Source organism: Anolis carolinensis, chromosome 5 (genome assembly GCF_035594765.1).
Source record: "Anolis carolinensis isolate JA03-04 chromosome 5, rAnoCar3.1.pri, whole genome shotgun sequence".
NCBI classification, from domain to species: Eukaryota; Metazoa; Chordata; class Lepidosauria; order Squamata; family Dactyloidae; genus Anolis; species Anolis carolinensis.
The window spans coordinates 99,610,877-99,626,651 of NC_085845.1; the positions used below are offsets into that span (position 1 = coordinate 99,610,877).

The 15,775-nt window shown below is 44.3% G+C and overlaps 1 protein-coding gene across 6 annotated transcripts in view; it reads right to left on the reverse strand.

Annotated features, from left to right (window-relative positions):
• LOC103280078 (uncharacterized) overlaps nt 1-15,775 on the reverse strand; it is a 57,973-nt gene that overhangs the window by 15,569 nt on the left and 26,629 nt on the right. For 2 of the 6 annotated variants that reach the window (XM_062981969.1, XM_062981967.1), the window contains exons 1-3: nt 10,720-14,837; nt 10,557-10,627; nt 1,935-2,013 (exon numbers count right to left, since the gene is read on the reverse strand). The exons of 2 other annotated variants lie outside the window; for them this stretch is intronic. In XM_062981969.1, coding sequence (XP_062838039.1) covers nt 1,935-2,013; nt 10,557-10,627; nt 10,720-11,175 — 606 coding nt within the window. In that variant the 5' untranslated portion in view covers nt 11,176-14,837. Of the gene's footprint in view, nt 1-1,934; nt 2,014-10,556; nt 10,628-10,719; nt 14,838-15,775 lie in introns of those variants that run through there. 2 more of the 6 variants (XM_062981970.1, XM_062981968.1) reach the window with 2 other exon arrangements.

Here is a 15,775-nt window from a genome sequence, read left to right on the forward strand (position 1 = left end):
ATTCTGCCTTGGTCAAACCAAGGAATACTGTGTCCAATTCTGAGCACCACAATTGAAGAGAAATGTTAACAAAATGGAAAGTGTCCAGAGGGCAAGTAAAATGATCAAGGGTCTGGAGAAAAAGCCCTATGAGGAGCGGCTTAAAGAGCTGGGCATGTTTAGCCTGCAGAAGAGAGGGCTGAGAGGAGACATGATAGCCATGTATAAATATGTGAGGAGAAATCATAGGGAGGAGGGAGCAAGCTTGTTTTCTGCTGCCCTGCAGACTAGGATGCGGAACAATGGCTTCAAACTGCAGGAAAGGGGATTCCACCTGAACATTAGAAAGAACTTCCTCACTGTGAGAGCTGTTCAGCAGCGGAACTCTCTGCCCTGGAGTGTGATGAAGGCTTCTACTTTGGAGGCTTTTAAGCAGGGGCTGGAGGGCTTTGAATGCGATTTTCCTGCTTCTTGGCCGAATGGGATTGGACTGGATGGCCTACAAGGTCTCTTCCAACTGTAGAATTCTATTTATGTTTTACTAATTGCTTATTATTGATTGTTGTGGGTTTTATACTGCATTTGTTGTTGATTGTTGTTGGTTTTATTTTGCATTTAATTGCATTATAACAAGCTGGAAGCCGCTTTGGGTCCCTTTGTGGGAGAAAAGCGGAATATAAATAGATGTCACTAATGCTTCGTGAATATCAAGTGCAGAGCTTTCATCAGATATGAAATTAGTCCATAAAAAAGTGGTCCCTACCTAAATATATTAAAGGTACCAGCTTGTGCTTGATCTTGAAAACTAAGCAGGGTCAGCCCAGGTTAGTACGTTGATTGGGAGCAAACAATAAATATCAAGTGTTGTACACTAGATTTCAGAGTAGGAACTGGTAAAAACACCTCCAAGTATGCCTTATCTTAAAAAATCCTATGAAATTAATATTTATTATTTATTTATTTACAGTATTTATATTCCGCCCTTCTCACCCCGAAGGGGACTCAGGGCGGATTACAATGAACACATATATGGCAAACATTCAATGCCAACAGACAAACAACATACATTAGACAGACTCAGAGGCATTTTTAACATTTTTCCAGCTTCACGATTCCGGCCACAGGGGGAGCTGTTGCTTCACCGTCCAGTAGTGGCTGTACTTCCGCATTCCTTTCCTCGTGTTTTGCTGGCAGTTTTATGGTGTTGTAAATTAGCCTCCCGCATAAAGCGTCCCTAAATTTCCCTAATTGACAGGTGCAACTGTCTTTCGGGGCTGCATAGGTCAACAGCAAGCCAGGGCTATTAATGGTCGGAGGCTTAACCCGACCCGGGCTTCGAACTCATGACCTCTCGGTCAGTAGTGATTTATAGCAGCTGGTTACTAGCCAGCTGCGCCATAGCCCGGCCCCATAATAGTCATAATAAGTCAACAGCTGACTGAATGAATGCACACACTACACCAACTTGCCCAAAGCTCCACTTTGTCAACTGCTTAGAATCATAGAATCATAGAGTTGGAAGATATCTCATGGACCATCCAGTCCAACCCCCTGCCAAGAAGCAGGAAATTGCATTTAAAGCACCCCCGACAGATGGCCATCCAGCTATGCTATCCAAAGAGCTGTTCGGCAGTGAAACTCTCTGCCTCAGACTGTGGTGGAGGCTCCTTCTTTGGAGACTTTTAAGCAGAGGCTGGATGGCCATCTGTCAGGGGTGTTTTGAATGTGATTTCCTGTTTCTTGGCAGGGGGTTGGACTGGATGGCCCATGAGGTCTCTTCCAACTCTATGATTCTATGATTCTATGAAAGCGCTAGCACTCTCTCTCTCTCTGGAGTTACACTTTAAACTGTTCCATCTTAAAAACAAATTCAGCTTAAGAATAAGCCTACAAAACCTATCTTGTTTTTAACTATTTCTCAAAGGTTCGTGGGAGGGAGAGGCCTCCTTCCTTACCTTGGACGCTGGCCTCACTTCAATTATCAGCGACCGGGGAGAGGGCGCCTCCGCGCGCGTTCCTTGTGTCTCCGGAGGACTGGAAGGGGACAAGAAAATGTATTATTTATTGATTTACTACATACCCTGTTTCCCCTAAAATAAGACATCCCCAGAAAATAAGACCTAGTAGAAGTTTTGCTGAATTGCTAAATATAAGGCCTCCCCTGAAAGTAAGACCTAGCAAAGGTTTTGTTTGGAAGCATGCCTGCCAAACAGAACACCAGAGCATGCAGGATTGGTAAATGTACATACCATAGAGTGTTGTACATGGAAATAATGGTAATAACAAGAAATTCTTGATAGGATTCACAGTTTGTCTGGTTATGCTGGTTTGTGATGACAACTACTGTACAGTATATAATAAATGTTCTTTTTTTTTGTTCAACAATAAATGTGAATTCTTCTTCATGGAAAAATAAGACATCCCCTGAAAATAAGACCTAGAGCATCTTTGGGAGCAAAAATTAATATAAGACACTGTCTTATTTTCGGGGAAACACGGTATATTTCTAACCTGAAAGGGACTCAGAACAGCTTGAAAAAAACTTGAAAATGCTCAAGAAAAACTCATGAGAAAAACTTAGGGCCAAAATTGCCATGCATACCTGATATGCCCAGATTTGAATACTGATCGGTTTGGAGGGGAATTGGCCTGGACATTTGGGAGTAGTAGGTACTGGGATTTATAGTTCACCTGCAATTAATGAGCACTTCAAACCCCTCCGATGATGGACCAGGACCAAATTTGGCACACAGAGCCCCCATAACCAAAAGAGCATATTACTTAAGTTTGGGGAAAAGGGAGTTATAGTTCACCTGCATCCAGAGAAACAGTGACCCCCACCGACAATGGATCGGAACTAAACTTTGCACAGAGAAGTCTCATGACCAACTGAACATACTGCAGGGGTTTGTGGGAATGGGCCTTGATTTTGGGAGTTGTAGTTGACATGCATCCAAAGAGCACTGAACCCAGCCAATGACGGATCTGGATCAAACTTGGCACACAGACTCAACATAACCTGTGATGGATACTGACAGATGTTTTGGGACAATTGCCCCTGGAATCTGGGAGTTGTAGCAGTTCACCCCCATCCAGAGAGCACTGCAGCCAGGCGATGACCAGCCAACGACAGATCTGGACCACACTCGGTACATAGACCCAAAATGGCCAACTTTGAATACTGGGAGGGTTTGGGGAGAATTGACCTACGATTCTGGGAACTGTAGTTCACCCACTCCAAACTGAGAATACCTGACAATCAAAAACAAATCATGCCTTTTTCAAATAACCCGGGCATCGCTGGGTTCCCAACCTAGTGTGTGTGTGTGTGTGTGTGTGTGTGTGTATATATATCTATATATATAAAAGAGTGATGGCATCACGGCGACCCACAAAACAACAAAACTACAGCCCCCCCCAACCTCAAAATTTGACGACACAACCCATCATCCACGGCTCTAGGTTGATACAACAAAAAGAAAAGAAAAATAAAGTCCTAATTAGAGAGAGAGGAATAATTGCTTTTATCCAATTGCTGCCAGTTAGAAGGCTAAGCTCCTCCAACTTGGTCTCCTAGCAACCCAATAAAAAATAATAAAAAACACTAAAAAATAATTAAAAACACTAAAAAATTAATACAATAAAATACCATAATAACAAAAAAATAACTAAAAATTATACAAGAAAATAATAAAATATAATAAATAAAAAGATAACTTACAATAAAATTAATTAAAAAATACAAATAACGTCAAATAAAAATTACACAACAATTTTTACCCAATACCACCACCACTTTGCCACAGCAACGCGTGGCCGGGCACAGCTAGTATATATATATATATACACATATACACCAGTATATACTTGAGTATAAGCCGACCCAAATGTAAGCCGAGGCACCTAATTTTACCACAAAAAACTGGGAAAACATTGACTCCAGTATAAGCCGAGAGTGGTAAATTTCAAAAATAAAAATAGATACCAATAAAATTACATTAATTGAGGCATCCGTAGGTTAAATGTTTTTGAATATTTACATAAAGCTCTAATTTAATCTAACTCTGATTAAATCATTATTCTCATCTTCTTCAAAGTAAATGCGCTTATGTATACTTTTAATAATAATAGTGAAATAATAAATGCAGTAAAATAATAAATGCAGTAAAATAATAAATGTAATAGTAATAAGAAGATCAGAGTGAAAAAATAAATGTATTAATCATAATAAAAACTAGATTAAAATAAATGTAATAGTAACAACAATAATAGAGCAAAATAAATGTAACAATAATAGGGTAAAATAATAAATGCAACAATAATAGAGTAAAATAATAAATACAACAATAATAGAGTAAAATAATAAATGTACCATATATTCTCGAGTATAAGCCAACCCGAATATAAGCTGGCCAGGACCCTAACTCAAATATAAGCCGAGGGGGGCTTTTGCAGTCCTAAAAAAGGGCTGAAAAACCCGGCCTATACTCGAGTATATACGGTGTGTGCGTGTATGTGTGTATATATATATATATATATATCAGAGAAACGGGGAGAATCGGGAACCCTCTATCCCAATTGCATGGAGGAGAGATCAAGTCCCCTCCCCTCCTCCCAATCTAAGATTATCCTTTACATACAGCTTCCTACAAACTCCTGAAAACTCCAGCAACCTTCTTAAATGATCAAGGCTCTGCAATTGGTGCAAATCCCTCCCCTTCCAGGCTTCCAATTTGTTCCAGGATTTTCTGCATTTTCCCTCTTACAATACTGGTTTGAAACTGCATAGAAATGTCAGCGTGGATAGATTATTATGTCTTTAATCCTCATGTATTAAGAGCCCCACTTTCCATCTGAACGTGCTCTAACCAGGGTGTCCCAAAAAAGGTATACACACTTAAAAACAGATACAGTAGAGTCTTACTTATCCAACATAAATGGGCTGGCAGAACGTTGGATAATCGGATATGTTGGATAATAAGGAGGGATTAAAGAAAAGCCTATTAAACATCAAATTAGGTTATGATTTTACAGATTAAGCACCAAAACATCATTTGACAGAAAAAGTAGTTCAATACGAAATAATGCTATGTAGTAATTACTGTGTTTACGAACTTAGCACCAAAATATCACGATTTATTGAAAACATTGACTACAAAAATGCGTTGGATAATCCAGAATGTTGGATAAGCGAGTGTTGGATAAGTGAGACTCTACTGTACTTTAATTGAGGTTTGTTTCCCCCCCCCCCATGTTAAACCCATTGGAATTAATAATGGAAATCAAGTCCCTTCTACGTTGCCTTATGTTCCAGGATCTGATTCCAGATTATCTGATATAAACTGGATTATATGAGTCTCCACTGCCACATAATCTGGGATAAGAAGATAATCTGGTTTAAGATCCTGGGATATAGGGACAGTGTGGAAGGGGCCTCAGGCTGGAACTACACTGCCCCTATATCCCAGGATCTGATCCCAGATTATTTTATCCTGGATTACCTGGCAGTGTAGACTCATATACTCCAGTTTAAAGCAGATAATCTGGAATCAAGATCTTAGGATATAGCAGCAGTGTGGAAGGGGCCCCAGGCTGAATCTATGCCCTAATTCCCAGGATCTGATCCTAGATTATCTTCTTATCCCAGATTATCTGGCAGTTTAGATTCATATAATCCAGTTCAGAGTAGATAATCTGGGATCAGATCTTGGGATACAGGGCAGTGTGGAAGGGATCTCAGGCTGGATCTATACTGGCCTTTATTCCAGGATCTGATCCCAGATTATCTTTTTATTCCAGATTATCTGGTAGTGTGGACTCATATAATCCAGTTCAAAGGAGATAATCTGCTATCAGATCCTGGGATATAGGAGCAGTGTGGAAGGGGCCTCATGGTGAATCTACACTGCCCTATATCCCATGATCTGATTCCATATTTGATTTAAACTGGATTATATGAGTCCCTACTGCCATATAATCTGGGATAAGAAGAAAATCTGGAATTAGATCCTGGAATATAGGGCAGTATAGATCCAGCCTCAGATTTACGTTTTGAACAAAGGAAAATAATTTTAAAATGTGACTGGAAGTGTGAAAAGGTAAAGTCCAAAGAGAGTTGAGGAGGGAGTTTCAAGGAGACTTGCCATAAATCGAATATGATATTTTTGGAGCAACCTTTTTGTCCCTGATCATATCCACCACTGGAATGAGCCCCAAGAACATAAGGCACCATTGTACAAGACATGGTTCATGCCTCACAATTTTACAGTCAGTTGAAACATTTTGATACTTTTTATAATTTTTTTCCATATGTGTTGTATGATGCTGCCAACACACAAAACTGTTTATTCCTGTCCTCTCCCTGTATATATTATTAATACCAACGTACAGCTTTATTGATATCCAGTGAGCCCCCCTCAGTATCAACTGTTGACTGGTTACAGCTCTCTCCATGGATTCCAAAATCTGTGGATGCTCATGTCACATTATATGCAATGGTGTGGTAAAATTGCATTCCTTATATCACTTATCCAACATAAATGGGCTGGCAGAAGGTTGGATAAGCAAAAATGTTGGATAATAAGGAGAGATTAAGGAAAAGCCTTTTAAACGTCAAATTACGTTATGATTTTACAAATTAAGCACCAAAACATCATGTTTTACAACAAATCGACAGAAAAAGCAGTTCAATACACGGTAACATTATGTAGTAATTACTGTATTTACGAATTTAGCACCAAAACATTGCAATGTATTGAAAACATTGACTACATAAACATTGACTAGGTAAAGGTAAAGGTTTCCCCTGACGTTAAGTCCAGTCATGTCTGACTCTGGGGTTGGTGCTCATCTCCATTTCTAAGCTGAAGAGCTGGCGTTGTCTGTAGACACCTCCAAGGTCATGTGGCCGGCATGACTGCATGGAACGCTGTTACCTTCCCACCGGATTTGAACCTGGGACCTTTCAGTATGCAACTTCAGCAGCTCAGTGCTTTAATTTTGACAGGTGAGTATTGTGAGGTAGGGGGGAATTTGCATGTGGGAGGTGATTGGCTGGGGAGTGAGAGGAGGGAGGGGCCCCTGGGAGGGAGCAGGGATATGCAAATTTTGGCAGGTGGGGATTGTGAGGTGGCAGGAATTTGCATGTGGGAGGTGATTGGTTGGGGAGTGAGAGGAGGAAGGGGCCCCTGGGAGGGAGCAGGGATATGCAAATTTTGGCAGTTGGGGATTGTGAGGTGGCAGGAATTTGCATGTGGGAGGTGATTGGTTGGGGAGTGAGAGGAGGGAGGGGCCCCTGGGAGGGAGCAGGGATATGCAAATTTTGGCAGGTGGGAATTGTGAGGTGGCAGGAATTTGCATGTGGGAGGTGATTGGTTGGGGAGTGAGAGGAGGGAGGGGCCCCTGGGAGGGAGCAGGGATATGCAAATTTTGGCAGTTGGGGATTGTGAGGTGGCAGGAATTTGCATGTGGGAGGTGATTGGTTGGGGAGTGAGAGGAGGGAGGGGCCCCTGGGAGGGAGCAGGGATATGCAAATTTTGGCAGTTGGGGATTGTGAGGTGGCAGGAATTTGCATGTGGGAGGTGATTGGTTGGGGAGTGAGAGGAGGGAGGGGCCCCTGGGAGGGAGCAGGGATATGCAAATTTTGGCAGTTGGGGATTGTGAGGTGGCAGGAATTTGCATGTGGGAGGTGATTGCTTGGGGAGTGAGAGGAGGGAGGGGCCCCTGGGAGGGAGCAGGGATATGCAAATTTTGGCAGGTGGGAATTGTGAGGTGGCAGGAATTTGCATGTGGGAGGTGATTGGTTGGGGAGTGAGAGGAGGGAGGGGCCCCTGGGAGGGAGCAGGGATATGCAAATTTTGGCAGTTGGGGATTGTGAGGTGGCAGGAATTTGCATGTGGGAGGTGATTGGTTGGGGAGTGAGAGGAGGGAGGGGCCCCTGGGAGGGAGCAGGGATATGCAAATTTTGGCAGGTGGGAATTGTGAGGTGGCAGGAATTTGCATGTGGGAGGTGATTGGTTGGGGAGTGAGAGGAGGGAGGGGCCCCTGGGAGGGAGCAGGGATATGCAAATTTTGGCAGTTGGGAATTGTGAGGTGGCAGGAATTTGCATGTGGGAGGTGATTGGTTGGGGAGTGAGAGGAGGGAGGGGCCCCTGGGAGGGAGCAGGGATATGCAAATTTTGGCAGGTGGGGATTTTGAGGTGGCAGGAATTTGCATGTGGGAGGTGATTGGTTGGGGAGTGAGAGGAGGGAGGGGCCCCTGGGAGGGAGCAGGGATATGCAAATTTTGGCAGGTGGGGATTTTGAGGTGGGAGGAATTTGCCTTTTCGTAGTCAACTAGCTGTGCCCGGCCACGTGCACGTGTTGCGTTGCTGTGACTTTTTGGATTTGTTTGTTGGCCAGGTGAATTAGCAGTGAATAGCCTTGCAGCTGCAAAGTGTAGCTGTTTTCTTCCTATTGTAATCCAAGTTTGGTGAGCTAGAATACACTGAATAGTCTCGGTGTGGCAGGTATACCTGGTGTTATTAGTCACCTTGATTAGCATGTAATGGCCTTGCAGCTTCAAAGCCTGGCTGCCTCCTCCCTGGGGAATCCTTTGTTTGGAGGTGCTAGGTGGCCCTGATTGAACCCCCTCCCTTCCTGTCCAGGGAGTTGAAGAAGGACCAGCAGAAGACAGGGCTGAGTGGAAGGCGCCTCCCCCAGGCTGCTGTAATCAATAGCAATGATATTTAGTAATAATATGAAGGATGTGGGCGGACTACAAATTCCCAAAAATTTTGGGTCATTTCCCCCAAAACTTCCCCAATATTCACAGTTGGGCATGTTGAGTCTGTGTGCCAAGTTTGGTCCAGATCTATCTTCAGTGCTCTCTGGATACGGGTGAAGTACAACTCCTGGATAGCAAATTCAACCACCTCCAGACCCCGCTACTATACCAAGTTGGCCGTGTTGGCTCTTGCACTGCATTTCATTGGGTTGTGTTATATGGGTCTACACTGCCTTATTATTATTATTATTATTATTATTATTATTATTATTATTATTATATAATGCGGTTTGAACGGCCTTGGACTGCTTTACATGGGTCTATGCTGACCATATAATTCAGTTTGAACTGCATTGGTCTTTGCTTTCAATGGCTGCATTTCAGTATTAATGTCTAGTCCATGTGATGGCATACTATGAGGCATAGCATTAATACAAACTCTCAAGCAACCAGAGACAACTCTCAGTTATCCGGCATTGACCACTCCCCAAGGGTGCCGGTTAAATGAGAGTCGACTGTCAGCATTAATACAAACTCTCAAGCAACCAGAGACGACTCTGTTGTCTGGCATCGACCACTCCCCACGGGTGCCGGTTAAATGAGAGTCAACTGTCATAGCATTAATACAAACTCTTAAGCAACCAAAGACTCGCAGTTATCCGGCATCAACAACTCCCCTCGGGTGTCAGTTAAATGAGAGTCAACTGTCATAGCATTAATACAAACTCTCAAGCAACCAGAGACAACTCTCAGTTATCTGGCATCGACCACTCCCCACAGGTGCCGGTTAAATGAGAGTCAACTGTCATAGCATTAATACAAACTCTCAAGCAACCAGAGACGACTCTCAGTTATCTGGCATCGACCACTCCCCACGGGTGCCGGTTAAATGAGAGTCAACTGTCAGCATTAATACAAACTCTCAAGCAACCAGAGATGACTCTCAGCTATCTGGCATCGACCACTCCCCACGGGTGCTGGTTAAATGAGAGTCAACTGTCATAGCATTAATACAAACTCTCAAGCAACCAGAGACAACTCTCAGTTATCCGGCATCAACCACTTCCCCTCGGGTGTCGGTTAAATGAGAGTCAACTGTCATAGCATTAATACAAACTCTCAAGCAACTAGAGATGAGTCTATAATGTTCTGACCATTGCTAATTTAATCTAAACAGCGAAACTGAGGCCCTGGGCTGAGTGGGTTGCTAGGAGACCAAGTGGGTGGAGCTTAGCCCTCTAACTGGCAGCTATTGGATAAAAACAATTATTCCTTTCCCTCTAATTAGGACTTCATTTTTCTTTTCTTTTTGTTGTATCAACCTAGAGCCGTGGATGATGGGTTGTGTTGTCAAATTTTGAGGTTGGGGAGCCTGTAGTTTTGTTGTTTTGTCCGGTGCCCTGATTCCATCGCTCTTTTATATATATAGAAGATGGAGCCTCCGGTGGCTCAGTATGTTAAAGCACTGAGCTGCTGAACTTGCAGACCGAAAGGTCCCAGGTTCGAATCCGGGGAGCGGAGTGAGCGCCCGCTGTTAGCTCCAGCTTCTGCCAACCTAGCAGTTCGAAAACATGCAAATGTGAGTAGATCAATAGGTACTGCTCCGGCGGGAAGGTAACGGCACTCCATGAAGTCATGCCGGCCACATAACCTTGGAGGTGTCTACGGACAACGCTGGCTCTTCGGCTGAGAAATGGAGATGAGCACCAACCCTCAGAGTCGGTCATGACTGGACCTAACGTCAGGGGAAACCTTTACCTTCCCTTCCCTTAGGGTGGGGGGACCCCGAAGGGAACGGGGGGCCAGGGCTTACCTTGGAGGATCCACAGGAACAGCTACGTTTTCGGGGCTCACGCGGCGAAGCGAGCGCCTCGTCCTGACCTTCTGCAGAGGGAAGCAATTAAGGGGGCCCTCAGTGCCAGAACAGAGCTGGCCCCGGGGCCCCAAAGGGAGCGGGAGGGGGGTGCGGTCCTTACCCTGAACCACGAATCCAGGGCCGTCCATCGGGGGGCACGCGGAGGGACTTCTGGCGCAGAGGCATCGCTCCCGGCTGGCCTCAGTGGGAGCTGTCTGGAGTGCTCTCTGCCCATCTTGGTGCTCAGGAAGGCAATGCCAGCGCCAACTGACTTGAGGCTTCTCAGAACCCTCGGTCTCCATGGCAAGAACGGAACCTTTTCAAAGGAAAACAACCCGCAGCCTGGAGATGCTCCTGGAAGGGAGGGGCCCCCAGCAGGATGGAAGCAAGGAAGAGTGGCCCCATGCATCTTCCTTTTCTGCTCTTCTGCTCTGAAGGGTGGACTCAGGGGCCATGAGACCCAAACTTTGTGTGCCACAGTGGGTGGGTGGCGATGTTTCTCTTGCCAGGACAAAGTTTTTGCCCTGTAATCCACTTTCCCCATGCCTTTAGGATAAAAGCGATCAGGAACAGACATGCATAACCCAGGAACATCGCCCTGTAGTTCCCAGGCGCAAGTCCACTACCAAACCTGTCTGCACGGGTGGCCACGCAGCCTCTAAAAAGTCATAATAAAGTTCTGTTCCTGGCACGAAAGTGTGTCTTCCTGTTTGATTGTGTAGTCCTGATTTGGAAAGTCGTGATCCTATTCCATAAATTTTGCTTGCGTCCTAGAAACTTCGTTTTATTTATTTCGTGTCCAAAGCATTGCATAATAAATAAGTTTAAAAGTGATAAAATAAAGGAATCACAAACAGCTAAGTCGTTTTGGACCAAAAGTGGACAACAGCAATCGCATTGTCTGTAGCTTTAAACAACTCCTCCTCCGTGCATGAGGTAGGGCATTGTGGGCAAGCACACATATGAGGAGTTGTTTGTTCAGCTCCACAGTCACACAAGGTGGAAGATTCCTCCAGGTAGTGCCATCTTACCAGGTTGTCTTTTGATCTGCCCACTCCGCTTCTCAGTCTGTTCAGGGAATTCCAAATTGCCCATTTGGGTGGATGACAATGTTTATCTTGCCAGGACAAAGTTTTTGCCCTGTAATCCACTTTCCCTGTGTCTTTAGGATAAAAGCAATGAGGAACACACATGCATAACCCAGGAACATTGCCCTTGTAGTTCCCAGGCACAAGGACACAACCAAAGCTGTCTGCACAGATGGCCATGCAGCCTCTAAAAAGTGATAATAAAGTCCTATTCCTGGCTTGAAAGTGTGTGTTCCTGTTCGATTGTGTACTCCTGACTTGGAAAGTCATGATCCTATTCCATAAACTATCATGTCAGACTACACAGAGAAGCCATTGAAATTCACAAGCATGTGGACAACTTCAACAGAAAGGAGGAAACCATGAAAATGAACAAAATCTGGCTACCAGTATTAAAAAAAACTCAAAAATCAGAACAGTAAATAAGAAGCAACACTCTGAGACAGGGGTCCCCAAACTAAGGCCCGGGGGCCGAATGCGGCCCATCGAAGCCATTTATCCGGCCCCCACGGCAAAAGGGCAGAAGGGGGTTGGGCTAAATGACCCAAGGGGTCTCTTCTTCTCTTACAACCATCATCATTATTATTTTATTATGACACAGCAAACAAGATAGATATGCTGGATTTCATATCACAAAATCACAAGTCGAACATATTATTATTAACATTGAGACTGGGTGGACATCTGTCAGGGGTGCTTTGCTTGTGCTTTCGGTGCACAAAGGCAGAAAGGGATTGGACTCAATGGCCCAAGGGGTCTTTTCCAACCCTCTTTTTTATTATTATTAACATTGAGGCTGAGTGGACATCTGTCAGGGGTGCTTTCGGTGCACAAAGGAAGAAAGGGATTGGACTCAGTGGCCCAAAGGGTTTCTTCCAACCCTCTTTTTATTATTATTATTGTTGTTATTTTTTATTATTATTATTATTATTATTATTATTATTATTATTATTATTATTATTGTTATTGCTCGGTGGCCAACTATAGTCCAGCCCTCCAATGGTCCGAAGGATCGTGAACTAGCTCCCTGTTTAAAAAGTTTGGGGACCCCTGCTCTGAGACATGGGAACTAGGGGCAGCTAACAAAGGATGCACCCAGGCAGAAAGTAGCCAGTAGATGAAGCCATTCAATGCAAATTAGGGTGATTAACAGCAACATTCATGCTGGCCTCCAACTGACAAAGGTTCTTCCCTCACCCTGGACTTTCCACAGATATATATAAATCTTCCTTGCTGAGTTTCTCCATACCTCAAAACCTCTGAGGATGACTGCCATAGATGTGGGCAAAATGTCAGGAGAGAATGCTTCTAGAACATGGCCATACAGCCCGGAAAACATACAACAACTCCAGTCCTAGAAACTTCATTAAACGTGTGGAGGGTGAAGTTTCTCTGGCCAGGACAAAGTTTTCGCCCTCTAGTCAACGTCCTGCATCTTTTCACGATAAAAACAATGAAGAACAGAAATGTATTACTCAAGAACAGAACTTGTACAACGACTTGCATATTCGCATCTGCGCATTTTAAGTTTTTAAAAAAAGTCTAAATTTCCAGCGGACATCCCTTGGCGGCCAATTTTTGGGCTTCAAAAACCCAGGACAAAGCAGCAAGTCTGGACATTGGAGAAGAAATCCTGGGACCAACTGAACTGTATATGGACCTTTTCTCAGGTCCCTTTTTTGTTTTGTTTTTTGCCCCTGAGGTAAAACCCGTGATTTGGTGCTGTCTGGAAGCACCCTAAAATAGAAACAAACACAATCCCAAGAACTCTTTGAAGGTTGCCTGTATTCATATCCTGGGAGTTTGTCTTGATGATATCCTCGTGATGCATCACATACTAATTAGGCATTCAGTTTTCCCATCAATAGACACTGACCTCCATTCCATGCACAGTGTCATAACGTCTGATGTGTCAGATTACAGTGCCCATCGTCCTTACCGAGCATGTCCTCTTGGGTGATGGGAGTCATAGTCCCACAAATCTGGAGGAGGCATAGTTCAAGAAGGCCGATTTAAACCTTGCTTTTGAGCCGAGTTTCTGAGAAAACTGAACTGAAAGACCACAAAAGACAAAACAAAAAACACCCCAAGGAGGTTTAAACAGGCAAAAGTGTGACTCCTGAGAGGAGATCCCATTGTTAACAATGAAATAATGATAGGGAACATTTCCGATTGTGGCAGCAAGGTTCAGAGCTTGACTCAAATAATAATAATAGTTTAAAGTTAAGACAGTATTGACACTTCACCATAAACAGATTCCAGATTGCTGTGAACACGATCCCTTTGCGATATTTTCTGACGGAAACTTCAGGCCTGAGATTCTTTGAGGATCGGCCTCAAAGGGGCCGAAGTCGGGAGGCAGCTCTCTTCCCAAACTGAGACTGAGAAGAACGAAATGGCGCTTGAGGGGCAAAGAAGGCCTTCAAACTGGGAGGAAAGTCCCTTGGGAAGCCGACCGCTGATTGAGGCTGACTCCACAGGCCAGAATGGATCCCGTTTGACATCTATTTCCATCCCGTGGCTCAATACAATGGGCGCCTGGAAACTAGTCTGGCGAGACAGTATCACTCTTTGCAGGGCCCTGGTGAAACTACGACTCCCAGGATTCCGCAGCATTGAGTCATTGCAGTTGAAATGGTGCCTGATTCCCGCTGTTGCCTCAAAGCATTGGGTGGCAACAGGAGGAGGGCGAGTAAAATGATCAAGGGTCTGGAGCACAAGCCCTATGAGGAGCGGCTTAAAGAGCTGGGCATGTTTAGCCAGCAGAAGAGCAGGCTGAGAGGAGACATGACAGCCATGTATAAATATGTGACGGGAAGTCATAGGGAGGAGGGAGCAAGCTTGTTTTCTGCTGCCCTGCAGACTAGGATGCGGAACAATGGCTTCAAACTGCAGGAAGGGAGATTCCACCTGACATTAGGAAGAACTTCGTCACTGTGAGAGCTGTTCAGCAGTGGAACTCTCTGCCGCAGAGTGTGGTGGAGGCTCCTTCTTTGGAGGCCTTTAAGCAGAGGCTGGATGGCCATCTGTCGGGGGTGCTTTGAATGCGATTTTCCTGCTTCTTGGCAGAATGGGGTTGGACTGGATGGCCCACGAGGTCTCTTCCAACTGTAGGATTCTACAGTAGAGTCTCACTTATCCAAGCCTCTGGATAATCCAAGCCATTTTTGTAGTCAATGTTTTCAATATATCGTGATATTTTGGTGCTAAATTCGTAAATACAGTAATTACAACATAACATTACTGCGTATTGAACTACTTTTTCTGTCAAATTTGTTGTATAACATGATGTTTTGGCGCTTAATTTGTAAAATCATAACCTAATTTGATGTTTAATAGGCTTTTCCTTAATCCCTCCTTATTATCCAAGATATTCGCTTATCCAAGCTTCTGCCGGCCCATTTACCTTGGATAAGTGAGACTCTACTGTATTTATGTTTTACTAATTGCTTATTATTGATTGTTGTTGATTTTATATTGCACTAGCTGTGCCCGGCCACGCGTTGCTGTGGCGAAGTATGGTGGTATGGGAAATAAAGTATTGAGGAATTGGTGGTAGTTAAGGTCAAGGGTCAAGGTTTTCCCCAGACATTAAGTCCAGTCGTGTCTTACTCTAGAGGTTGGTGCTCATCTCCATTTCTAAGCCGAAGAGCCGGCGTTGTCCGTAGACTCCTCCAAGGTCATGTGGGATGACTACATGGAGCGGCGTTACCTTCCCGCCGGAGCAGTACCTATTGATGCACTCACATTTGCATGTTTTTGAACTTCTGGGTTGGCAGAAGCTGGAGCTAACAGTGGGGGCTCTCTCCGCTCCCCCAGTTCAAGCCTGTGGCCTTTCAGTCCAGAAGTTCAGCAGCTGAGCGCTTTAACACGCTGCGCCATCAGGGGATATTATTTCCTAAAGGTTGTGAATATACAATATTTCTGATTGGTTTTTTTTGTTTGTTGGAGGCAAGTATGAATGCTGCAATTAGGAAAAATGATTAGGATGTAATGGCCTTGCAGCTTTAAAGCCTGGCTGTTTCCTCCCTGAGTGAATTTTTTGTTGGGAGGTGTTAGCTGGCCCTGATTGTTTCCTGTCTGGAATTC